General features: G+C 38.6%; 1 protein-coding gene across 6 annotated transcripts in view; it reads right to left on the bottom strand.

The window, feature by feature from the left end:
* CASD1 (CAS1 domain containing 1) overlaps positions 1-26,024 on the bottom strand; it is a 38,026-nt gene extending 12,002 nt beyond the window's left edge. For 5 of the 6 annotated variants that reach the window (XR_014183208.1, XR_014183209.1, XR_014183210.1 and 2 more), the window contains exons 1-12: positions 25,692-25,966; positions 16,946-17,042; positions 16,143-16,263; positions 14,554-14,598; positions 12,193-12,255; positions 10,801-10,845; positions 7,833-7,956; positions 5,880-6,094; positions 4,475-4,900; positions 3,973-4,062; positions 3,270-3,389; positions 824-980 (exon numbers count right to left, since the gene is read on the bottom strand). Coding sequence is in view for 1 of the 6 variants with exons in the window: in XM_082044171.1 (XP_081900297.1) it covers positions 824-980; positions 3,270-3,389; positions 3,973-4,062; positions 4,475-4,900; positions 5,880-6,094; positions 7,833-7,956; positions 10,801-10,845; positions 12,193-12,255; positions 14,554-14,598; positions 16,143-16,263; positions 16,946-17,042; positions 25,692-25,824 (1,636 nt within the window). In the remaining 5 variants the exon portion in view is untranslated. Of the gene's footprint in view, positions 1-823; positions 981-3,269; positions 3,390-3,972; positions 4,063-4,474; positions 4,901-5,879; positions 6,095-7,832; positions 7,957-10,800; positions 10,846-12,192; positions 12,256-14,553; positions 14,599-16,142; positions 16,264-16,945; positions 17,043-25,691 lie in introns of all 6 variants that reach the window. The other variant, XM_082044171.1, reaches the window with a different exon arrangement.
* Between the last annotated feature and the right edge of the window lie 859 nt (positions 26,025-26,883).

Genomic DNA, 26,883 nt, shown 5'->3' on the forward strand with positions numbered 1-26,883 from the left:
GGAGCTATTTGCCTTCAAGATATCTTGTAAAACTACTCACTAGTTATATTTTTGCAGCATCTATTCCTAGGACGCATTTGGTATATTTCATGGTCACATCTGCAGACTATACAATTTGGATATTACTCCATCAATAGGGAAGGAGGATATAAGACTTTTAAGGTTTTAGTTCTAATTTAGGTGAGTTAAATAATAGGCATTTACCACATGATGACAGCTCTTCAATGAACTGCAACACATAAAATAAACCGGGATTTCACTTCAGCTTTTATTTAACATATCCATCTCACAAGACGTATTTCTGATAATTCACTTAATCTGAGATACTAAGATAACAAAGCCCAAGTTCTCATTTGGCAGGATACAGCAGAATTTGTGCTCAGGATGGATGAGACACGTTGACAATGCAGAACAGGGAAGTCTGAGTGCTCACTGTTCATGCTGCCCCCAGTAGTACAACACAGCAACAACCTCAAGTAGCATCAATAGCGTGGCCTATATTTTTAGTTTGCATCCAGTAAAATTACAGCTCTTGATAAAACACATTTCTGATGGTCAAAACCTATTAAAAAGTATTGTACTACGACTGCAATCAGAGATAGACTTTAGTCATCAGCTGTTACATTTTTCAACTGACATATGACAATCGTCTATGACAAACCAGAGGTATGTGACCAGCTGTTTAACATATTTTGACTATGTTACGAAGAGACTGAGGTGTACTAACTATACCATTCTCTGTATGGTTATAATTTGTATTAACATGTAAATGTTTTATAGCACAAGGGGGGGGGGGGGGGGGGGGGGGCGGGAAAAATCTTACCATTTGCTTTTTTCTGGACTATCTGAGGCCATATAGCTAAGGTGGCATAAATGATCATAAACCAGACAGTGACTAGTGGCACAAAATAGTAGAACTGGTAAGGTCGGTCCATCACTACACACAGTACCACGACCAAGAAATTGAGACGAAATAAAACCTGGAAAGAGTCAGAGAAGACAGAGTATATATCAACTTGTAGGCAAAACTAAGAAAGACAGGGAACATGTTTCTTTAGCACTGTATGAAAATATCAATGTATTTCACATAGAATCATAGAACCATTTTAGTTGGAAGAGACCCTCAGGATTACCGAGTCTAACCATTAACCCAACTCTGGCATTAAACCACGGCCCTAAGAACCCCATCTACATGTCTTTTAAACACTCGCATCTCACATGCTGATAGTATTTCAGTTGAAACATGGGTTAAATATCTCAGAGAACATCAATAATGCACTATCAGACTGCAGGCTGATGATGTAGTACTGGACCTGTCCTATGCTGGCCTACTTGGGTAGAGACAGCAAGAAAAGAGTGTAAAACAGAACTGACTCTGGGCTGGGACGGGGTATTCCAGCTGCTGGATGCTGTCAATACCTCTCTGCTTTCAGTCACCCAGTGCCTGGGCCATCACCAGTGCTGTCATCATTCATTTAACAAGTGTGATGATCTGAGTTATATGACAATGTAACACTTAATAGCAATTAGAGATTCATTTTTGTTTTATTTTTTTAAGCTGGTACAGCACGCACTGCAAAACTTGGGAGGGGAACCACAAAAATAGGTACGTTCTCCAGTGTTGTTAGTTTTCTTTATTAACAAATGTAGGCTTCAATGCACTGTCTTTGGAAAAGAAAACAACCCACAGAATCAATAAAGCTGACTGGAAAGTATTTGTTTCCTCCCTATTTGCATTTTGATCTGAAAACTTAAACCCATAACTGAAAAGGCTCTTGGGCCAAGCAAAACACCAATTTTTAAATAAAAAAAAACAAAAACAAAAACAAAACAACAATAAACCTGCATATTTGTTTTTCAAAGGAAGCAGATACAGCTGATACGCTTGCGAAATTTTCATCTGTTTCTAAAGAAAAAACAGCAGCGGGGGTGTGGTATTTCTGACCATATTCTATGTATCAAACAGTTAAACACACTGTTGCACAGAGCTAACTGTTCCAATCAAAAATACAACCCAACAAATTCTCAGTTGAGAACAAAAGAAAAAGCAACGTACAATATTTGGCAATACTTTGCTATGTCTCGAAAGAGGTGACAATTACTACAGTGATGCCTCTTGCTCATGTATTATTAATCTACTTCAGTGCAAAACAGTTGGATACTTAATAAAGTAGCAATGTGAAGAGTTTCTTTAATAGATCAGAAAGATCACTCATCTGAAGGAAAGAGAGGTACCACAAATGCTTTGGGACACTGTCAATTTCCCCAACTAACCAACCAAAAAGTTTTTCTTTTCAGCAACAAGTGAGGAAAAAATCCAAAATGCACACTAAAATCAAAATCTTTCACAATTTAAGCAAGTGGAAATGACTTAAATTTTAATCAGAGACAAGAAAACATTTGTTCCCTCTACATAAAGACTTGTTATGCTGGGAGAAAGCAAACCAATGTGCTTAATGACTTGCTGAATAAATACCTTTATTCACAGAAGAGGACAAAAAAAAGAAATTCTGTACACAACTGACTAGGATTTGCCAAACATTTATCTACTTGTATAAAGAAAACTCTAAGAGAAACATACTAATAATTAAAAAAAAGGCAAACACACACGGGAAAATGTCAACATGGAGCAGACTCATGTTTTAAGAACAAGGTAAGAGAAACAAAATGAAGTATTTCCAATGGCTGATTTGAGAAAACCACCATGTTTTGGTGTTGTTTTTTTGGTTTTCTTTTTCCCCTCAACAGAGGCGAGCAGATGAGAACCTTCACGTCATCTATTTATTCTCAATAGTAACTGCAACAAGGCTGTTCCAGAGGGCAATTCAGACCATCATAGGTATCCACATAAACCTCTTACTCACCAGTGACTACTGAAAAAAATCTAGGAAGATTTAGCAAATAAATTTCTCGCCAATGATATCGCTCTTTACTGCCAGCCAGCGTGTCATCATTACTCATATATTGCTATTTATTGTAAATTGCTACCACAATGAAAACTCCATTGTTATATATTGAAAACTATTTGTCTTGATATTTTAAGGGCTGCATACTTGCATTTTTTACATTGCAAGTATCATTTATATGCTATATGTTTGTATTAGATAAAGGCTACCATTTAAACAGATCAGATTACATGGCAACAACAGCCATTTTTAATGTGCAGACCCTGGTTAAGTAATCACATTATTTAGGGAGTATGGATATATCATGGATGTGGTGTTATCTGAACACATTTCCTCATAAAAACAGTAAGTAGATATTCTTACCTGACACACTCTGTATACACCAAAATCCCCTTTTACCCAAAAATATGAGAAGTGTCCATAACCTGTTTGGAACAGATATGCAGCCACCAGGACTCGAATGTGCATGTACACAGGCAAAAACTGTTGAGAGAAATAAAGTACCTTTTATAAACGGCCACGTAAATGCCCTTGATGTTCCTTTCTTCCCCTCATTTTATGCTGTTTCTGCATTGCAGTAAAACAGCTCTAAGAGACTAAACATTATGCTGAATTTCCCTGTTTCTTACTAAGCTCTTTTGTTGCCCTAAGCTCTCTGATGTTAAAATGAGTTGCTGCTATTTATTGCTCTACACTTTCCATATTCTGTAACCAGTTAAGAGAGAGTTAAGAAAGGATCTTTGAAAGCTTGCCTTCAGGAGTTTCAAGTTCTGAATATAAAAATGAAGTGTTGTTAGCAATTACAAATAAAGTAACATAATATTCTACATGGAGGAAACAAATATATTTTTTCATCGGCCAAGTAACATATAAAATGCTCTTATCAGTGAAATACACCTAAATAGAGAGAAAAGCTAATCTTGCTAATACAATTTTTTAAACTACAGGAACAATAGCATGAGTTATTAATTCTATTCAACTCTAAATATGCATTCACACTTTCTTTTGCAGTAACATGCCCAAATTGCATTCCTACTTAAAAAGAAATGAAATTCAAATCACTTACAGTGCTTGCTCCAGAGATATGATAAATCAAAATAACTAGTTGCATCCAGCCCTTCCATTCATCAGTCTGTTCTCTATTTAACACTTTAGTCTAATGCAAAACAAAACAAGAGTGTTGCTATTCCAAAAAGTACAACGAACATCTACAAAATGAGGAGAAAAAGTTCAAAACAATAAACCACTTTATGGGTAAATAGGTCTCAATTTTAAAAGACTACTGCCTAGTGGACACAGGTCTACCAGATTTTAAAGTGCTCTACACGCTCTTGTATCTGAGCTGTGCTCACTCCAAATTTCACTGAATGATAAAGACTAAAAGCGCTTATATGCTTTCAAAACACTTCTGCATCTAATTCCATGTAATCATTACATTGCTTGTGAATGCATTTTTTGCAGGTGAGTCATACTGACTTTGAAAATTTGACTTTCAATATTTAGCAATTACTTTTTTACACTCAAATGGGGAAACAATGTTATAAGTAGGATGTCAACATGATCATTACCTCTTTGGTATTTTCAGTATAAAATACTCCCAAAACCAAGATATAGACGATTGGTATGAAGAAAGATGAATGTGTATAAAATTTATTTTCCTTCATGAAAAGATTTGCTCTGTCACATAGATAAAAATAGGTCATGATTAGACCAAGTTTGCAGAAGGAGTGTAAGAGCATCTCTAACGTAGAAACATTAGGAGTGCTGACGGTAGGTTTCTTCTCCTCTCCACTTTCCAAATCAGTGCATGATTTGTTCTTCCGAAAATTATTCCGATGAATTAAACTGATAATTAAATATCCAATAATGGACAAAGTAAAGAAACAGAAAGCTAACTTCTGTATCAGAGTGAGAGGAGGCTGAGGTTGGCAGCAGGAGCCATCAATCGGCTTCATTATCTTATTGCAGTAGACATTCATAAGAATCATTGCATTCTGTCAAAGAAATAGGCAGGTTTGTCAATTAATCTCTAATAAAAATGTTAACATTTTAATCGTAAGAAATTTTCTTCTAGAGCATGCATTGACATAAAACATACGCAATTCTCCCTTATCATTACACAGATTAAATTTCCCAGTATACCCATACACTTTGTTGCATTCAACAGTACAGACAAAACCATCTTTTCCAAACAGGAAACCCTTGAGCTTCTTGAGGTAAGCAAAAATAATTAATCTGAATCCTTACAACAGCAGGGTTCTCTCTACCGGCTGTAAAAGGAGCTATAAAGAGCTAAACAGACTATAAACAAAAACCAGCTCACAAACTTGGGTCCTAAAGAGGCACAGTAAGGAAAGTCTCTAAAATACAACAACGAGACTGAAACCTGTGTTAAGATGATATTTAGTTCATCTGGTACTTGAAAGCAATTGAAATCTGCAAAGGAGTGGAACTAGAGGTGACACAGTGGGAGAGCTCCATCACAAGAAAGGCAGACTGACAAAATTCAGAGGGGCTCAGTGCATGCATCAATATAACATAGGCAGCGGTGCTCCATATACCCAGGAAGGTGTATATTGTGTGTTTTCTTATCCTTTTCATACCCCTTACTAAACAAAATTATATGGGCACATATGGGAAAATTTAAGACATTTCTTAGCACTGCCTTACAGATCATTATCACTCTAACTCATTCCCACACATGAAGGCACCAAGTTTGCACTCAGGATGTAAAGGATCTTGCAGGTTAACAGCTATTTTAAAATAGCTACGAACTACTTTGTTTGCTATTGTTTTTCAAACATACTATATAACTGACTGCCCTCCCTCCTATTGAGATCTTCTGAACAAAATTTCCTGAAGAATGTGCAGACGCTCATTACATTCATATTATCTGCCAATTCAGAACACTGACTTAAAATCTTGTTTTACTGTTATTACTTTTTAATGCTGACCAGTGATAAAAACACTTACTGTATCTCTACTTGATTCAGGAAGATGCAGGCCATCTGCAGACTTCATGATAGTTTCTTGTGCTATCAGTTTTGATACACTGAACACTTTAACTTTAGCTTTGGAATTTCGGGAGCTGCTGTTCAGAATACGAATGGCTGCTTCATTATAAGCATCTATTTTCTCATTAGTGATCATTTTCCGACTTTCACTCAGCATATCTTCACAAACAGGGTCTGAATTTGAAAGGGCAGAGAATAGGCAGATTAATCTTCTACTTAACAAATACTTAGCTCAAATTGTACAGGCTACTTTCATTTAGGTAGCCACACTTGTTTAATGGTACAGAAAAAATGTACAATGAGGAATGAGTGACTGTTACAGTAACTAGTGTAGTATGGAGAGTTGTTTATGAGGAAATGTTTTTAATGCCATTCCCCTAGTCATGCATAAGTGCTTATAGATTAGAAAGCTTTAGCCAGACACGAACGCCTGTTTGATTTCCCCAAACCCATGAAGAGTGTATAATAATGGAGTGCAGAGCTGTTTATGCCTTCTCTCAGCAATGGAATCCCCCAAGGAAAGACTCCAAAGCCAAGAGGACCAAAGACAGGCAGCAGAATAGACACGTGAAAAAACACACAAACAGAACACAACAGCAAAAGACTCTCAAACCCTCTAACTAGAACCCTCTAAACTCTAACCCTTTAATTAGCTGCAGAAGAAACCAGTTTCTCATTTCTCTAAGTCATAGTGTATAGGCATACTCCACTTGCTCCTGCTGATTCCAGTTTAACTGATGGCAGAATTTCAGTCTTTCAGAAGAATGGAACATGACTTAATTGCCTGCAGGCTTTAGAAATTATGTAGAGCTTAACACAGGGTTCTAGATCAAAACGTCAGCTAGAGATCAACAAGCTGCTATGAAAAGCTACTGATGCTCCTAACTCCTGTGAAACACCCTCTATGGGCTTTAACTTGATTTGCTGCCTTAATGCCTACTTTTGGACAATTAATATCTAGAAAACTCTGTTCATACAGACTGCTTTTCCTCTTATTTGTTCCATTAAAGAGCTCAGAAGAGACTTAAATTGACTGGATCTTTATCAACAGAACACTGAGAAATGTCTGACAGCTAACTGCTTCTGTTATTGATAAACATGGTTTTGAAAGGAATGCAAGATTAACCTCTCGATTCAGGTTAACCTCTGAACTCATCTTTGACAGGAACTTAGATGTGACAGTACAGCTGGATATAATCCCATCAGGGCTCAAAATCTGCTGCTGTTTCTAAACTCAGGTGATGATCATCTAAAATGCTGTATCCCACAGCAGATAAACCAGGAGCACATTCTGCCTCCGAGCTCATTGTTCAGAATCAGAGACATACCTTAGTTTTATTGAAAAAAGGCAAAAGAATGTGAAGCTTGGTGACACAGTAAAAATAACACAGACTTATTCTGAACCATGATTTCCGGCTCCTAATCTTAGTGTATCAGTGCTCAGTGTACGGAAGCAAGTTTCATCCTAGAGACTTAAATTCTCTATAGCACGTAATTTCATTCCAGGCACACACAGAGGATGCACTTGTTGAACCTTTTTCTATTACTCATGTAATCTGAAAATTTAATTGAACACAAACACAGGAATACAGCTGGTTTATGCACTTGTGATCTTGACTCCTAGGAGGCACATACGGAACACAGCACAAGGAGAACAGACCTAGTATACTGTCTGTGACAGTATGCTAATACATAATTAAGAGTTCAGAAGGAAAAGACTTTCCTGAGAAAGCTCTAAAATTTCCATCATTAGTAACAGCTAGTTAAGGCTGCAGAATGCCAGACTGGAATTCAATCAACACCCTTTCTACTCTGCAAGTAAGCACTATGGACAAAATTTTCCGTATCCCACAAGAGAATGATTCAACAGACAGTGACAGTACCAATTGTTACCTGATGCTCATTACTTTACCTTGTAAGACCCAGTAAACATCACTACTTTTTGCTAATTTTTCCAAAAGAGGAGCAATTGAAGTGATATTGATTTTATATTGCGTGAGGGCTTCATTGCTGCCATTGTGAATCTTGATAGACCACTGGAGAAATAAAGAAAGAAATTCAGAACCTGTATGTCTGAGGATACTTAATTGATTCCATTGCTCCATTAGTAGGTATTTTCCATTATTTCTATAAGCTAGATTATTTCTTCGGTCTTCACCTTTAAAGTGCTAAAAAAATTCTTTGGACCAAGCAGCCATCTAGACAGATAAATAGTCTGTTGGAATGTAATTATATTCAACCTAATGTATATTTGATTTTTCATAAACTGATACAAGGTGTTTTAAGTAAAACCCCCTTGACTTCAAACAATGACGAAGTAGCAAAGCCAGAGACATCATATAAAAATTGTAGCAAATTTGGTCAATTTTAGTCTAGGAACACTGACCACAGCAAGAGATGTGTGCAAGCAAAACTTGATGGTAGTATCAAGTGCCATGAGTTCCATCGGTTTCGCAGATATACACAAAGAAAAAAAAAAACCACCTAAGAATAAAAGATCCATTTTCATTTCTGATTTAATCTTCTATATTAAATGACTGGGAGAAGGCTACAGCCACCCAAGAATTTCTCTTAACTTCTGAAAAGAATCTCCCATATTGTAGGAAAAATAGATTTAGCATTTTTTTAAAGTATTACTGTATCTATACTAATTTAGTCAAAATTTGTAAAAAAAAAAAAAAAATTGGCCTGAATGTAGAGAACTCTCTAGTTATTTTCATATATCTACATAAAAATTTTGATGTAACCCAATTACACTGATTAATCTACTTCTTGAGAATATTACTGAATAAAAACTAATACTTTATATAAACAAATAACATGCAGCTGCTCCAAGAACTCGCACTCCGGAAAAAAAAAGCAGTTTCTCCCAGAAGCTAAATCTTTACTTATGAAATCCCTGCAGTATTTAAACAGACAATTTAAGAAGCATATTCTATTCAGCAGGAAACTAAGCAGCAGAGCGCTCCAGTGACATTCTGAGACCATCTTCTTTTCCCAGAATAAGCAAGCAACTGAGTTTTGTACTAGCTGGAGGTTCTCCAGCTTATAAGACTTCTATTTATAAACTGTTACACAGTTGACTTCTTAAGACAGACATGTCCAGACCAAAGTCGCATGATCAAACTGGAACATGACTTAATTGCCTGCAGGCTTCAGAAATTATGTAGAGCTTAACACAGGGTTCTAGATCAAAAGGTCAGCTAGAGATCAACAAGCTGCTCTGAAAAGCTACTGATGCTCCTAACTCCTGTGAAACACCCTCTACAAGCTTTAACTTGATTTGCTGCCTTAATGCCTACTTTGGGACAATCAATATCTAGAAAACTCTGCTCGTACAGACTGTAAATTAAAGATACAGGTAAGTTTCAAAATGCTGACAAGACCAAGGACACACACCAGTTTAATCTATAACAGCAGCAGGTTACCTCACTAGTGCCAGCAATAGTAATGTTGCTGATGTGTCAGATTTTTGAAGCACTTTATTTTTCTGCAAGTCCCTTAAAACAGGGGATATTTATCTTTGGCCAACTCTAGATACCACTATTAATGTTTTGTGTGAATATGTCAGTCTTACAAAGAGCTGAGCATCACATACATATTGTTGGTTCATATCTCCTCCTAACGCAGATATATGAGTAAAAGGAATTATTTAGCTAAGAGTCCTGGAGTTTTGCAACTTGACCTTCTGCATGTCAGAACACTATCTATATATAATGGCATTTTCTGTGTGAGAGACAAAGACTCCTGCTAGTAAGACATGCTAGATTCTCAGACTACGCAGAGATATTCTAGGCTTACTGAGATTCCTAAAACTCAAATATTTATGTGGATCCTACAGAGATTTTGGGGGTTTCACCTGTAAGGAAACAGAGAATTTCTGATCCCTCAGGAAATGTGTAGGGGGTCTGCATACATATATGGACCTTCCCCTAAAACTGGGGGAATTCACCCTAGACTGGCATGCCCAGTAGCTTCCAGATTGGTAGAATGCCCAAACTGTCATTGGACCAAACTGCTTTCAAATAATTTTGGCTGAAATGGAACACATTCTTCCCCCTCTACATTTGACCTGGTATGGATTTACAACAGCTAATTCCTTTCAAATTCCATTTCCAAAATATCCAGAAGTAAGGGACATTAAATGTGGAATCAATGTTGACTTGTTGACTCCCAGTACCAGCCAACTACTGGAACAGACTACTTAGGGGGGCTGTTGAATCCTGTCCCTGGAAGTTTTAAAGAATTGGTTCACTCCTGCCAAGCACAACACAGGTGTGACTGATCCTGCCTTGTGGCAAACTGAAGGGTTAGGAGACCTTTTCAGGTCCTTGTCAACCCTGTTTTCTGTGATGCTGCAGCTCATAGCAGTGGTGGAACCTTGCAGTGGAACAAGATTCTGGAAGTGCAATCTCTTTGGTTGTTGAATTACTGTTGTAAAATTGAGGGTTTTCCCCCTGTAAGTATAAAATAAATATGTGTGCTCAAAAAGAGCGTTCCAAATTGGACCGTGCTCAAAAGCAGTACTTTGAGACTGAAAAGAGTTCATTAAAAATACATCTCAGTTACTATGCAAGTACTTTTATTTAACTTTTTAAATTAATAATCTGCTTTTAACAAATAAACTACTTTATTAGCTAGGTTCAAGCTAATCAATGCTTATCAACCAGTATTGCTGCCAAAAAGTAAGTCCTGTACACCACACAGCTACAATAAAATACATCTGATATTTTAGAACTACTTGTGGTAACGGAAAATTCACTGAGAGTATATTTTTACTATAAATTTGGCTTAATAACTTCATCATGTAACCAACTTGAGAGCATAAAAATTATCCTACTAGAACTTCCTTCTTTACTAAAATACACCATATAACTTACCGTGGCAGCTCCTACTACAATTATATGAGGTTTTGCCACAGAACCCTAAGACAGAAAGTAAAAAGCAATTAGTTTTAAAATATTCACAAATTTTACTTATTGTTATATTGAGCAAGGTAATTGGGACTTATATCTCAATTAACTGTGACTCAACTTGTCCATCAGTTAGTGGTTACAAAAGAAAAGACTCTGAATATGTTACATAGCACATCAATTTGTGATACACCAGAATTTGCAAAAGATTCAATAAGCACTTACAATCATTATCAAATTAGCAGCATAAGTTCTCTTTAAAAGCTATTTAAACATCTCCTCCTAAGGTCAAGTAAATTGTAGATCCCATTATTGAAGTACTTTTTCTCTCAGCATCTCTCATCATTCTCAAACATTTGTTTGAGCTGTTCTACTGACTGAAGTGACCACAAACCCATTGCAAAAACAGAACAAGGACAAGGGGCAGTTGTTGCCCTTGTTTGAAAGTTACGCCTAGGACAAGGAACAGAACATGTACTCAAACAGAAGAATACAAGGAAACAAACAGTGCTGATCAGCTCAGTGTGAGTTTTGCCTTGGCACATCAAGGGTTTAGCAGCTCTCAATTTTTGGTAGTAATAACAGAAAAAGAAATATGAATTATAACTTCAGCTATCTTAATGGAAGGTGTTGTGTATGAATGACAAATAGGGTAGCAAAAGGATCACTGGGGGCCATTGCTAAATAACCCCAGGTTTTTTAAAAGACAACAAAGAAAGAAGAGAAGTTTAGTTGCCAATCTGTAAATATACTACTCTTTATCAGAATTACATACACAATCTTATGCTGAATAACCCGACTGAAACATAAAATAATTAGTATGCAATTTGAGGGAAATATTGGAGAAAAATCAAGGCATTCTTGACTTTCCACATTGCCTTTGTCCTTCAGGTTGGAAGACTCAAATTGACATAAATACAAAATCACAGAATCACCTAATATCTCAAGTTGGAAAGGATGCGTAGTATACAAAAATATTTGTTCACATAAAAGTGGAGTCATTGCAGACACAGAGGAAAAGTTAAATCAGAGTAAAATCCTTTCAGCTCTTAATAGGATTAATCAACCTGCTCCTAGGAAGTAGGGTTCTCCTGGTTTGGTTTGAGTTTTCTTTTTACCCAAGTGAAGCCAACCTTGTGAGACCAGGAGATGCCCAGAAGCATACACATTAGTAAACATCCCACTTTCACTATTTTGATATCAAATTTCAGACCTATGGTACGTAACTGACTGAATATATGTGATATGTTGCAGTCTGGATGACTAGAAGTTATAGTTGTGTCTATGAAAAAAAAGAAAGCCAGTACTCCTCAGTCGGTTGCTATATTTTCCTAAAATAAACAGTTTTTAAAGACAAACCTCTGTCCAAGATTTGATACGTTGCCTCATAGAACCATTAACTTCAGGATACCACAGAAAATCCTGTAAAATAAATCCAGATGTACTCTGTAAGCTTAAAGACAAGCAACAGATTAATAACAAAAGATTTAAAAAAACCCACTAATTGCCATTAATTCAACTGTGCAGGAATAACACTTGGCCCAAAGTGAGATTTCCTTTATAGTTAGCATTAAAAGCCTGACATCTCAGTCTACCATGGAAAACAGACAGAAAGAAAAGAAAACAAAACTAACAACAACAAAAAACCCCACTAACAAAACAACAACAAAAACCAAACCAAAACAACAAAAACACACCACCAATAAAATCTCCACCCAATCAAACAAAAAAACCCTTTGCCCCCATGAAAAAAGGGGAAATTTTCATTTGTAGTTCAGAAATTGGGATTTCACCAAGAAGGTAACTGTTTAGCTTCTGCCAAAGGAGATGTCCTTGAGCCTTCAATGCAATCAGGGCTAAAACCAAGCTGACATCTAGAACTTATTTATTACAGCTTGCTTTTTGCTCAATTTCCCAAAGTTTTTACAAACAGTTTTTTGTGGGTTTGTTTTTTTCTTCCAGGACTTTCCATAACGCGACTGACAGCTTGAAATAACAATTTTCAAACAGAAATAAATCCTAACATTTTACATGACCACTTTATAAATTATTAGCCGTTTAAATCTAATAGTGCTATGGACATTAAATGTATCATCTAGTGACCTTTTTTTAGATGTTAGGAGTAGTGTCCAACCTTCATCTAGAAGGACAGTCTAATGTAATTTATTTATACAGCCCTAAAATTACATTCAGCCTTTTGAAGGCAACCGCGAAGCTGATGTGTCCCCCCAGTGAAAATGAGTTTGACATCCCTGGTCTATATCTTGGCTAGTGCTATTATGTCTCCCAGATAAAGCTGGGATCATCTAGCATCTAGTTACTCCTCAAGTGCAGAACTACTGAAAGGCTAAAAATACAGGAGAGTGCAATGGTAGGGACTACATATGCAGACATTATTGTGAGGAAACTTTATTATGCAGAATGCAGAAACACTACCAGCAGAGAAAAAAAATCTCTACTTTCCACCTGGCACATACCTAAAGATTTTGGTAGTTCACTTGTACTGACAACTCAGTCTTTGGCAGGAATCTGTGAGCAACCAAGCAGCCACCCTACAGTGGCTGAAGGATGGAAGGGTCAATATGATGACTAGAAAGGGCAAAATTAAACTCTCCACTTGTTCCCAGTGATCTTCTCTTTTGCTGGTCAAGTATTTTCCACATTTAGATTATTGGGGTTACTGCCATTCTGAAAGTGAAAATTCAGCTACCATGCCAGTAATGTCAACAGCAAAGCAAGGAAGCAGCAGACTATTTTCTGAACTACTCAGACATCTCCTAAAAGCCCAAACCTGCCATCTCAAATCTTGGTGGTTAGACATCTACCAAAGCTTAAGGAATTTTGAAGATGTAGTTCTGTCTCAGGCTACACCAACACAAATCACATTGCTTTGTCTCCTCTGTCCTGCCTTGCGTTCTGCCCTCTCTTTTCCATCATTCACATACCTATATGACAAGCCACATCAGACTTCACCAAAAACCCTATAAGGTAAGATTTTGGCTGAATCGACTCCTAAACGAGCCCACCCCACAGCTGTACCAGCACTAGTTACAGCAGAAACACAGTGTGGAGAGCAAGAGAGTGGCAGAGCACGGGCTTAAACTGCCACAGGCTCATACCTTAAAATGTGATTCTGTGCCCCAAATCTTAACCATGTACACAAAACAAGTACTGAAAACTCACTTGCAGACAACTCAGCAAGTACACTACTGCTTTGGTTTTCATGAACAGAGAATGAGTTGTCTCCAGGGAATAAACAAATACATGACTAGCAGAACCCCAGTGCTGCTGACAGCTGTCATGGGAAGCATCGAAAGCTACTGAGGACACCATTGTCATTGCCAGGGCAGAGGAGAACTGAATCCTTCATAAAACCTACCCTCAAGTACTTTGTTTGTTTTCTTTTTTACAATATACACATTATAATCAACATTGTGGTTATTTCTCCATGCAAAAACGGTGGAACGAACACTTGCTGGGATAGCAGAGAGCACTTGACAGCAATTATGACAATTACCACTCTGTGTAAGTTAGCCCCAGATACACATTCTTACAGCAGTGGAAGACTAAACTTCCTGGCAAAAACAATTTTTGGGAAGGCCACATTATAAGATCGGACAAAAAGAAAAAATCCAGCTCTTGCTGCAATTTGAATTACATTGTATGAAATAATAATACGCATTACCGTGGCTCACAGTTCAACGCTAGATAAAAACTTACCACTTTAATTGAAGAAGATTTATCTTCAAAAGGGATATTTCCATGCTGTCAAAAAACCCAAAACAACAAAATCAAAGTAAGACGAATTTTCAGAAGGAAAAAAAAATTGCATTCATATGTTAATTTGCTCTCACCCAATGGTTTATCTTCAGTAGAAAGGATTTTTCTTGTATAAACTTGTCAGTATACTCATGCAAAATGTTTATGTTACTTGCTTGCTAAAACAAATTACTTGCATAAAGGGTTATCTTTCCTGGAAGAAATCTAACCAAGAAAGCCTGAAAAGCTCACTCTCTAACAAAAGTATAATTTTTTTGCCTAAAATTAGCCTCCCCAAATGAGAAAAACTTAGACTTTTTTTGTTTTTCTTTTCTCATACTTCCTTTCCTCTACCGTTCCTTTTCACTTGTCCATCTTCTTTGCACAAAACACCTGAACAGTTTTAATTAAAGCATAAAAGAAAATAATCTCAGGTAGAAATTTGTTTGGAATTGTTCTGGAATTTATTAATATTTCAGTGAGACTGAAAGAAATCAGAGAGGAAGAAGTCAGATACGGCATACACAATCCTCCTTTAAAATATTACTAAATTCAATATTAGTTTCAATCCTGGTCCAAAAAAAACAAGTGTATTTCTTTTCCACAAAGTGAGATCTTGGTTTCATAAATACCTGACAAAAGATACCTCTTGATACAAACATCAATGATAGCACTCTGTCATCTCACCATCACTTTTGGCCAACAACTGTGACCCAACCAAAAGACTAAGAAAACCAGAGTTATTCGATCAATCAAATATCTTGTTTTGACAAGTGAAAGTGAGTGCATGCTGCCTGCTGAAAAAACTGCTAGCCTGCACTTCTAAACAACAGAAGTACTAACTAATTGACAAATCTGATGTACAGTTGAAAGTGAAACATCTTTGCCCTCACTAATGTACACATATCCATAAAGGGATATGCCTAAGAAGCATGATATAGCAAAAGAAACTAATACTCCGTTCAACAAATGACACAGCTAAATCCTTTCTTACTGCTTCCACCCAGCAAGCTGCAGCTTACATTCTTCACCTGATAAAATTCAAACAGCTCTTCAGCAAGAATCAAAAGGAAGGTAAGACCAGAAGCTATTTTTAGTTTCAGGCTTAAGATAGACCTGGAAATCTGTCATTGCCCCAAGGATTTTTATGAACAGATTAGATCAGCAATTTAACTGACATTTAAAATGACAAATTATAAGTCATGAATTACTACTATTTAAAAACACACAAAGGAGCAATCATTTTCTCATCGAGAAGCCAAATATGAAGCATAAATTGCTATGGGACAAGTGAGCTTCATTAATTTATTCCCAGACTGCCGCAAGCTTTCTCTCAAGCTTCCTAGTTCACTTCTCAGGTTCCCAATAATCTCATTAGCACCCAGAAAACTATCTTGGTCTAATCTTGTTCTTCTCCTTTCTGTGGTTCTTCTTCCCAATGGCTATGTCAGAAAATGGTGTAACTTCTTGCTTTTTTGGAGTCCACATAAGAGTTATGAGGTAAATGAGGAACAAAGAAACAAAAACATCACCAAAATAAACTACCTCACCTTATTTCCTTCTTCTTTGACTTGAGGATTTATGAGTTTTATAAATGAATAGAACAGCTGTCGAATTCTAGAATCTCCTATAAACACAATATGTTTGTCTACGAGGCAATTTTTTGCTTCACTGTAAGACAAAACAGCAACATTCATTTTACAGGCAATTTGTATTTTAGGAAAAAGTCTTTACAAAATCTATTGAGCAACATAATTCTAAGCATTACATCCAACTCTAAGGAATGGTAAATCTTTTTTAATCATGCTGAACTAATAAAAAGTTTAGTGCAATTTGCATAAAAATGAAAATGAACACTCCTGCTAATGTGATTATGAAAACAACTAAGTAGGCTTTCCTATTCCATGGTGCTACAAACACAGTGGTAATATACAGTGTAATGCTAAAAAATAAAGTTCTCTTACTAGTAGGTGAAAAAAAGTGATTGGTAATTTTTATTTATGTTTTTACTTGCAGTTCTACACATAAGGTCAGCATTTTCCCTTTCAGCAATCTGAGAGTGCCATATGGAGCTATGCAGTCTTTTGCACTATCTTGTGGCTCTCCATAATACGTATCAGTACTGCTACCACCACCATTTGTATTTTCATATATAAATGCAACTATGGCAAACACTGTTGACACACATATAATATACAAGGATAAGTTTTCCTTCTGATAGATGTTGATCATTTTTGAAAGCCTAGAGAATCAGCTAAAAACTGAAAAACAGATGACATGGCAATTACTACAGCTGCAGTCAAACAATTACTCTTCTTTCTGGCAGATGAACAGAAGACATGAGTTTCCTTACCTATTTTTATACTTATGCATCATACAACTGTGGGGCTGCCATACTTTTTCTCCAAGAAATCTTCCACTGGACAGAAGATACTCACATGTGTCACCACCTTTAAAATGTTATATTAAGATTAGAATTCAGACACACAGAATTTAAAACATAGCCCCACACCCATTAAAAAAGAAAAAAAAAAAAAACCAACAGTATTTGAAACACAGGAATTTATGCAATCAACTGCAGTAAACAAATTTAACTTATTGTAAAAACATCTTGCTCAAGTTTCTGCAAATTGCCTTCTGACTTCTTATATCATACTTGTGTGTAAATCGTTCTTCTATGCACAAAATGTTTGTGACCCCATTTCTGCTGTCAGAAGACATTGTGACATAGAATGGCATTTCCATCAAAAGATGCCAATCCACTGTGCTATCTACTATCCAGAATACACTAATACTAAATTAAATTATTACACAACAGTTCAACATAATAATTTTCTACACAGAATCACCATACACAACATCTTGTATAGAACATGAATCTCAACAGGAGATTTGTTACAAAGTCTGTTACAAAGTCTGCTACAAAGTCTGTTTGCTTAAGACATAGCAGGCACCTTAGAGAAGGTGAAATGATGTGCTGGGTTAATATGCAAAAAAAACCCAAACAAACCACACAAACAAACAAACAAAACCAAACAATATTTACATGGGAATTGCTGATCATTCTGAATTGCAGCTACCTTATTCCAGCCATGAAGTTGCACACTAATTAAGAGTATTCACTTTACAGGTTAAGTTCATATAAATAAAATACCTCAGTTATGAAATCAGTGAGGTTTATCTTCTAGCAAACTCCATGTCAGATACTGCTGCCTTACAACTGAACACAGCTGAACACTGTCCACTGCAAGAGGAGTTGCCCTCCAACATTTTTGTCATACTTGGCATTTCAGAGCACTGACAAACAGCACAATGGTGTGAACGAAATGGCAAGTACTTGTACTAGCCTGTGCAGAAACAATGTACCACAGCCCATACTTAACACCTCCTGTGAAACCTACGCCTTGTTAAACTCAATGAGAACTGCTCTTCTATTCCACCGGTCCTTGCACTAATCCTAAAAAACAGGGCGTCTCCCATCTACTACTTATTTTCACGGCTGCTGGAAGCCACACATTAAATCAAACAGACTTTCTGCTTCAATTATTACAAGAGAATCTGAAGCTTTATGTAGAACTGGAAATCAGACGAGGTAAACGGAAAGAGATGCAAGTAGCATGAGGTCTGATGTCAGTGAGAATGGGAATTACAAGGCACCACTGACATCTATGAAGATCCGGCCTCATAGCCCTCCAACATGAGCACTATAGTAAAGCTCTTAAAAAAAACAGAGCCATGGTATCACTTCCCTTGTGCTTAAGCAAAGGCTTCCACATGACCACAGTCTAATCACAAAAAAAATTTGGAAAAAAAAGGTATACTGGATAAAGAAAGGCTTTCTGTGTAACATTCTGATAAGAAAAAAATATGCTAAATTAAGGTCCTAAGACCACAGTAAAAGCTAACTAATTCTCATATGTACTGAATCAACTTTTTTGTCGTTGTTGTGTTTTTTTGTTTTTTTTTAGTTGGACACAGGATAATTAGAAAAATTACTTATTTCTATAATTTCCCAATAGCAGGAAGAATTACAATGCTATCTATATTGAAATTATTTTTCTATAAACATTTAAAACCTACGGGTAATAAGCTTCAGAAAACATTAATAATTACATGGGTGACAGAAATATATCTGTATTTCAAACAAATATGGAACTAGGATCTTTATAATCCTGTATGACCACAGTTCTTTCCAGATAACTCTTGCATTAACATTGGCAATGATGTTGCTACTCTAGTTTGTGAGCTGATACTCAGCCGCTGGCTCCTTCACAATCCACGCAGAGAAAACAGGTAAAGTTCTCATCTATGAAGCTGGGAAAATGTTATAAGAACCATAAAGCAAAGCACATCTTTAAAGTATAGCTGACACCCAAAACTCCAGCTCTCTCCTAATTAGATACATGAAGAATACCTCAGATACTTAAGCACAGACAGTACATCTCAGGTATGCTGCTTCTTGAAGAATATAAAATTAGCTTGGAGGAAAGAAGTGGCAGCTGAAGACACCTTTTACCCTTACCTTCCTTCCTGAAACTTCTCCTACTTGTTTTTGTGAAAATCAGAAAAAGGCAATGTACAACTGACAGTATTCCAACTGTTACTCCTTGGCTCATTTGTCTAGCCAAACCCAGCAGTGGTAACACAATCAAGTAGTGTTATTTACCATGATATAAGGCTCCTCAATCCCTCATTTCAAAACACAACTCTAATAGTCAGACTTATTTTCTCTCCTGGAACTTCAACTGCTATTGCATCGTGACTCCTACAAAAGCTGGAGTAACATGAAGAATTATAACAGTCTTGAAAAAGATCTGGATAAATATCTCAGATTCATGGTTCTGGGTTTGGTTTGGTTCTTTGTGAGAAACCCACACATGACATACTCCTAACACACATGATAAACTGGCTTTACTGTAACTGTTATTCTTTACTCTCTATCTGTTCGGCAGCTCTTGGTCAGGCAGAGTTTGACGTATAGAAGAAATATGTGTTTAAAATTTGAATAAAAGTTATACATATGATGTTAAACTCCTATTTTTATCATCAGTAAGAGTCTATTAATCACCCCAGGATAGTTCTCAAAGTGACGAGTAACCTCTTGAGCAAATCCTTGAGATACCACAAATCAAACCAACACTTCCTTCCTAATTGCAAAGCACATGCGCTATTCATGTCAAACTGATTAATTACTGCACAGCAGCAATGGGACGTGGCAAGTGGCCAGATGCAGAGGGCCACAGGCTTACGAACATTTAAAGGAGGTCTCATGAAAGTACGCTGAAACCACAGATGTAGGTTGAACACAACAGGTTTCCAGAAAGGTTCTCTCTGTAACTCTCCTATCTTTCAACCGGTACAGGTCACTCCAGGTCAGTAATATTATATCTTTTTACAGTCAGTGCCTGTTTCATTATTCAGTACACTGCCATTTCTGAACAGATTAAAGAAGCAGTTTATTGATGCCCTTCCTCTCCTCTTTCAACCGCTGCTACTTATAGGATAGCTGCAGATCCTGCTGCCAAAACTTCAGCAAAAGTAGCTCAGAAAAGCTGAATCTTTACCTGTTTTTTAAATATGTTGGCACAGTTCAAATTTGCTGGACTGACATCTTTCCAGTAAAAATCATAAATTCAAAATGAACATAGTTTCAGTTTTTCTTAATGGTTTCAAATATAATCCTTTTTCTACCTCTGGCTTTCAAGCAACATAATTTCCTTCATTCTCAAACATGTACACTTACGTAAACTATCATTTCTAGTAAGTTGCATAAAAACAAAACTGTCAGAAATAATGATTAAAAAAAAATTAAACTCATGTTGCTTGTGATTGGATTATGAGAATAGCTGACTTACAATTATTACACCTACTGCTACAACATCCTCCACTTTGGAAACAATAAAAATTAGATATATCAGAGCAACGTAAGATTGAACTGTGCAAAAGAAAGTCCACTACTAATTACATTGCCTCTGAAATCCACTAACTTGCTGAGGAAGATGCATAAGAAAACAAGGACAGTTATTCACGGTCAGACCAATGGTCAGTCTAGCCTGGTATTCTGCCTCCAACAGGGGCCATAAGCCAATGCCCAGGGATGAATAAAGAAGAGGGCAAGTAAACATTATGTTCTTGTCTAATATTCTTCCAACTATGTTCAGTCCAGTGACTCCCTGAGCTGGACATGCTTTCTATATATTTTGTAGAACCTTCAACAGATTTTTTCCAACAAATGCATGCATTCTTCTCCCAATTTTTTAGCATCCACATCATCTGTCCACAAGAGCTTTCCATATGCACAGCTGCTGGCTGAAGAATCACCTGTCTTTATTTTAAATATGGTTTCTACTAGATCTACTTGGCATGCCCTAGTTCTTGCATAAAAAGAGACAGTTCATGCTCATGTCTATCATGATTTGTAGACCCCTATCACTTCTTCCTCAATCAAGTTTTCAAGACTGAAAAATCTTGGTTTACTAAGTCTTCACAGGAGAGCATGTTCCGTATCTTAAGTTCATGACCCAAGCTTGGTAGCTCTGCACTCCATGGCACCTTCGTCATAATTACCCACAAATAAAACAATCCTCCATCCTACAGTACATTTACTGAAATAACATTCCAAACATCACACCCTGTATACATTTGAAACATAGAAAGAATATTTTAGGCCAGGAAGTTACACCTTCTTTCCCAACTCCCAATACCGAATATCTCCCTATTTCCCTGGGCAATATTAGAAAGACTGAAACAGCAGCCAAGAGAGTAAACCGGAGGTTACAGACAAGACAGCACCTCCAGAAACGCTCACGTCTGACTTAGGAGTTGAAATACACAACAGTCAAATAAACGCTCTCATTTTAATATACCACACCGTCTTCTTAACCAACAATGAGATATTAAAAGATAAAAACAGAAAAAAAGAAACCCTCAAACCTGAGAAAAAGAAATTTGTCATTCTATACATAAAACACATACACCCTTCTTTTTGAGCTCTTCCTTTGTGCTTTGCTTAAATTATCTTTCCAACATATTACCTTTTATTTTCATCAAATGTTGCACTTAGATATACTATGGTATAGTTATACAAAGAGTATAATTTATCTGAATTTTATTATGCTCATTATTCTAATTTACCATTACTCAAAATCATGCTTTTCACCATTGAAATTGTAAAATCTCAAAGTCTCTGTTCAGTGCCAGAACAGATCATGTTTCACGATCCTTTCTCTAAAAGGCATACTCTCTATTTCAGAGAAATCGAAAATCGATTGTTCTCTATTATTCAAAATAAAAAGATAGCTTTAAGCAGTATCTATTAGTGCGGATTTTAAGAATGCAAAATTTTAAATTAAAACTTATTTCCAACAAGGTTTAGGACTGTACCTTTGAAATATAATAATAACTGAAAAATACACAGCACTAACTTCACAGGATAGTACATAAACATTTAGCCCAATTAACTCTTCACAGAAGCTGTAGGCAAGTTAAAGACAGTCCTTAAGTTTCTCTTAATCCACCTCAAGCTTCATAAAAAAATACAGTTGACCCCTAAATATGACAGTCTCCCTGAACATGAATTTGACCTCCACAACCCCAGACCAGCAATTTTTCATACACATAACCTTTATACAGGCAAGTTTTACTGGGAAGTGCAGTGGGTTGCTCCTATTTATAATACACATTTGCATGGCTGAGGCCAAAATTAGCTGAAACCTTTACGTGTAAAGACAATCATACAAAACACACGGAGTTCTAACAAAAGTCTCAGTCACCCAAAACCTCCCAAAGGAAGCCAAGACAAAAACAACCTCTTTGTAAAACATATGCATATTCTTAATTGATGCCTTGTCAACATTTCAATATGGCAACAGGAGAAGAAAATTAGATGGCAATCTGCACAACATGGGTTTCTAAACTGAGCAACATAAACTACGCTAACTACCAAAAATTTAAAGCATCCAATTGTCCCTCACTTTAAATCTTACAAGTACAGATACACTGCAAACACAGAATACCTACTTATTAATACTTTCACTCCTACCTAGGGATAGTAAGAAAAAAGAAAAGGTATGAAAGAAGCAGCCTTTATCATTTTTAGAATGTCTTCGTCCCACAGAAAGAAGGATTCACTGACAAACCTTCTTCACAAGTAGCATTCTCTGACTGGTTATATACATAATTCGTGGCTTCTTCCTTCTGGACGAATTGTCCAACGCAAAAAACTGCAGGATAACAGGCTAGAAGTCTCAACACTGTCAGTGCGTTTCTGTGGTAGAAGGTTGATTTTGTAAATAATAGAGGACATAAAATAACAAAGTATTTTAACGTAACACAGAATTTTTCTTCAAAGCCAACTATTGTCTTTGTCAGCCTTTAAACACCCTACAGGACACCTATACACCAGGATCTTGTTTGTATCATCATCATTGTATAATGGAGGAAATTAGATTGCAATTAGGCATGTCATTCATAGATTTAGACATGCCTAATTGCAATCTAATTTCCTCCATTATTCAGGCACTTGCTCTTTCAAATAATGGAAACTTATCAGTTTCTTCAGATATCAAATATCTAAGGTGGGGCAGAGGGAGGAAATGCAGAGGAAAAAAAAACAAACCACACCTCCCACAAAACATATTTAACTAGTTTTTGTTCATATGCAGCTCTCTCTTATTTCCTCCATATTCCTAGAGATCTAAGATGGACAGACACATGGGTGGTTAGTCCACCGCCAGATTTCTTTGCCCCACTGTGGCAGAAGGTATGTTCATATGAAAGAGCTGGTCTTGCTCACTCTCCTCTTCCTGACAGCAGCTAATGACAGATGGTCAAAGTATAAAAGCTCAAGAAACACAGAGCAAACCCTTCCCTGGCAAGGCCCAGCTTTCATAGCCTGGCAACTTTGAGCTGGAGGGTATAAGGAGTTCAGCAAGTTTGCAGCCCCAGCTCATGCACCCTCTGCGAATCAGGATGACCCTTTTCAGGGTATTTTTGGTATGAAAACTTGGCAACACATTTCAAAATGCCCTATGTGGAAAAAAACTTGATTTGTTCTGATAATTTTAAAAGTACTGTCTGCTAATTTCATTTTTCAGTTGATAGTTTTTGTGTTATGATACAATCACAATTAATGTACCATCCCAAATAATTCATAATACTTGAGACCATTACCAGGTTACTAATTTTCTGTCCAGGCTACAGAATTTTAATCTATTTCATTACTTCTTGCACAGAAGCTGTTTCATCTGCCATTTGTATTGCTCTTTTGTACATGTTTTCCAAGCTCTATTTTACCATTACTAGGAGAGGGTGACCAGCACCACTGACAATAAGGAAGGTGTTGGTTAACTTTCATTATGCAATATCACAGAGAAATCTGGTGTTTTGTTTTTGATTAATTGCCAAAAATATCCTACCATTTGCTGAATTTCAAATTATTGAGATCACTGAAGGGCTGCAGAATGATCTGTCAAGCAACTCTTTTATCTATCCTGAAAACTTTTGTATTGCTATAAGCGCTCCACCCTCCTTTCCTAAGCTATTTGTGTCTTTTAATGTTGTTTGTTCAAAGGAGCCCAAGCTTGTAACTCTGTACTCACTCTCACTTTATGCCCTGCCTTTTAATCAGTTATTGAAAAGCCTCTCTCTTACCTGCAATAGATAAAAGAAATCAAAAGCCTTAGGCAAAGGAACTTGTTCAAAGCTTGGTGAAAACCCATACAGTCGATATCAACTTACCTAAAGGCCTGCAAATTCTCTACCGCTTTGCAATTCGTGACTCAACCCCCTCATTAATTTTCCCATCATATACTGGTTTTATGCACAGTTCAGTTTCCTTGTAATCTGCTTGATACGTCAGTCTCAAAATCCCTCTTCAAAAAACCATCACATTCGTCACCCTCCATCCATCTATAATAGTTCTGCGACTGATTTGGGCCTTAAGGAACATAGTTCAATGGGAAAGTTCAATTACTTCATGCCTGAGCACCTCTAGAATTCAGTTAATGCTTCTGTGTCTTCCAACTTACTACTATTCAGTTTATCAGACTTACTGGCATGGCAGACAGAGGGTGAATCTAGGGAAGGCTCCCTACCTCCTTTCCCATTTCTACAATAAACAGCCTCAAGCCTTGTCTTCTGCGGACACTAGCAGCAAGTATTAGAATACGACACCAGTTGTCCTACAATAAACAGAGCTGCAGTGATCTCTCTTTGGATCAACTTTTTGATTTACCCACAAAAACATACTACATTTTTTAGCATTCATCAGAAACAAGGAAATATTTCCTTTAGCAGTTCTGTTAGTATCTACGGATCATGCCAAAATTCACAACTTTGGGGTCCAAACAACCCAAAAGAAGAGGAATCAGCGAGGTCCCAGCACACCCGTACCTGCCGTGCACCCCTGTGCACCGCGGTCACGGTCACCAGCAGCAGCTTCCAGGCCTTGGCTACTGGCCTGTCCTCAAACCACTAAAAACATGTGAAACCAAACTCTTTATCTTGCTTCATCCACCAAGGAGGCTGGATTTTGTTGTGTTGAAGGCAATGGTTCAAACAGTAAAATAACATATACCGAATCTTACGCCAATTAAGCTATTAATCACTAATTGTCAGGTAAAAGTCGTTTAATCACGCTGTAGGGGAACAAGTGACAGGGAAGTCACCCTCCACCCCTGCAACTTCACCTGCAGCCGCACAGCTGCTCCACACGCCGCGGGCAAGGCCCCAAGAGCGGGGCTGTGCTCACGGCAAAAACACCGCAGCGCCACACAGCCCGAGCGCCGCCCGCCCGAGCCCGGGGCCCAGCCCGGCCGCCGGGAACTCTGCGGCGACCCCGGGCCCGGGTCCCGCCGCCGCTGTCCCCAGGCTCGCCTCCCGCAGCAGCCGGGAACCTGCCACACCGCGGGGCCCTCTCCGCGCCAGTCCGCCGGGGCAGGGGTACGCGTGTCGACCCTCTCGTCCCCGCCACGGCTGCTCCGCGCAGGGACGCCGCCGCTCCCCCTGCCCGGCCGCGGTCCCCGGGCTCCGCCGGGGCTCCGCCTCCCGCTGCCCGCCAGCCGCGGCCCCCCGCGGAGCGCCCGCGGCCGCCCCCTCACCTCGGTAGCGGCGGGAGGCGGCGTGGCAGGCGGTGAGGACCAGGACGGCGCCCAGCGCCAGCGCCTTGGCGCTCCTCACGCTGAAGTAGTAGTTGATCTCCCGCTTGCCCAGGGTGTAGGCCGGGGCCGCCATCTTGGCTCCTCCATGACAACAGCGTGCGATGGAGCGGGCGGGCGCAGCGGGGCAGCACTGGGTCCCCGCTGGCGGCGAACGCAGACCCCGCCGCTGGCGGCTGTCACCGTCCCCACCGCCGCGGCGGAGCGAAGCCCGACACCCCGCCGCCGGGGCGGAGCCGCCGCCCTCCTCCCAGCGCCGCCGCTTCCCCTCGGCCGCCAGCGGGCGGCCCCAGCGCTCGCCTCCCCGCCCCGCGGCGGACGGCTCGGCGCGGCGGGGCCCTGCGGAGGGCGGGGGAGGCGGTGGATCCCCCGGGCTTGGTCCGAGGCCCGCGGCTGAGGGGGCGGCGGCTCGGCGGGGACCGTGCCGGGCCTCGGTGTGTTGCACCGCGCCGGGGGGTCGCTGTGACTGAGCCCCGTGGAGGAGCACCTGGGCGAGGGCTGTACCTGAGCCGGGACGTGACAGCTGGCACCGGGCAGCACTGGCTTTTCTCCAAGTAATGCGATTTTTAGACATTTGTCACTCCCCAAGTGACATGGAGGTAGCCAACCCGGGCTGGGAGACTTCACTCCCTGTGAACGCGGATAGCACTGTACAAGCTGAACCACGTTCACAAATTCACCTGGCTTTACAGAAGAAAAAAATTAAAAAAAATAAAAATAAGGTGCATGTTGCAATTGAAATGCTGAAATGTTACAAAACGGAAATCCACAGGCAGTTACGTAAATCCCACCCGGGGAAAGGCTCTGGGCAGCGCTCCGGCCCCAGCAGAGCGGGGGACACGCTGCCCGGCGCGGGCGGGCACCGGCAGCATCGAGCGAGCACCAAAAAACATATGGAAACATAAAACTTGGGAAAAGTGCTCGGTGTGCATTCGCATAAATATGGGAAATGAACAGCGAGCAGTTGTCAGCCCTCGGGTTCGTGATGAAGTACTATGCTTGACAGATGTTGAAATACTTACTCTCCCTCAGATCCTGTAGGACTCTTCATTAGGATTGGCCAAAGAAACATGAATGGAAAAAGGTTTTTCTAACCGAGCGGGTCAACAATAAAAATGAATCATCTGGATTTTTG

This window comes from Streptopelia decaocto, assembly GCF_964273445.1.
Source record: "Streptopelia decaocto genome assembly, chromosome: 2".
Lineage (NCBI taxonomy): Eukaryota > Metazoa > Chordata > Aves > Columbiformes > Columbidae > Streptopelia > Streptopelia decaocto.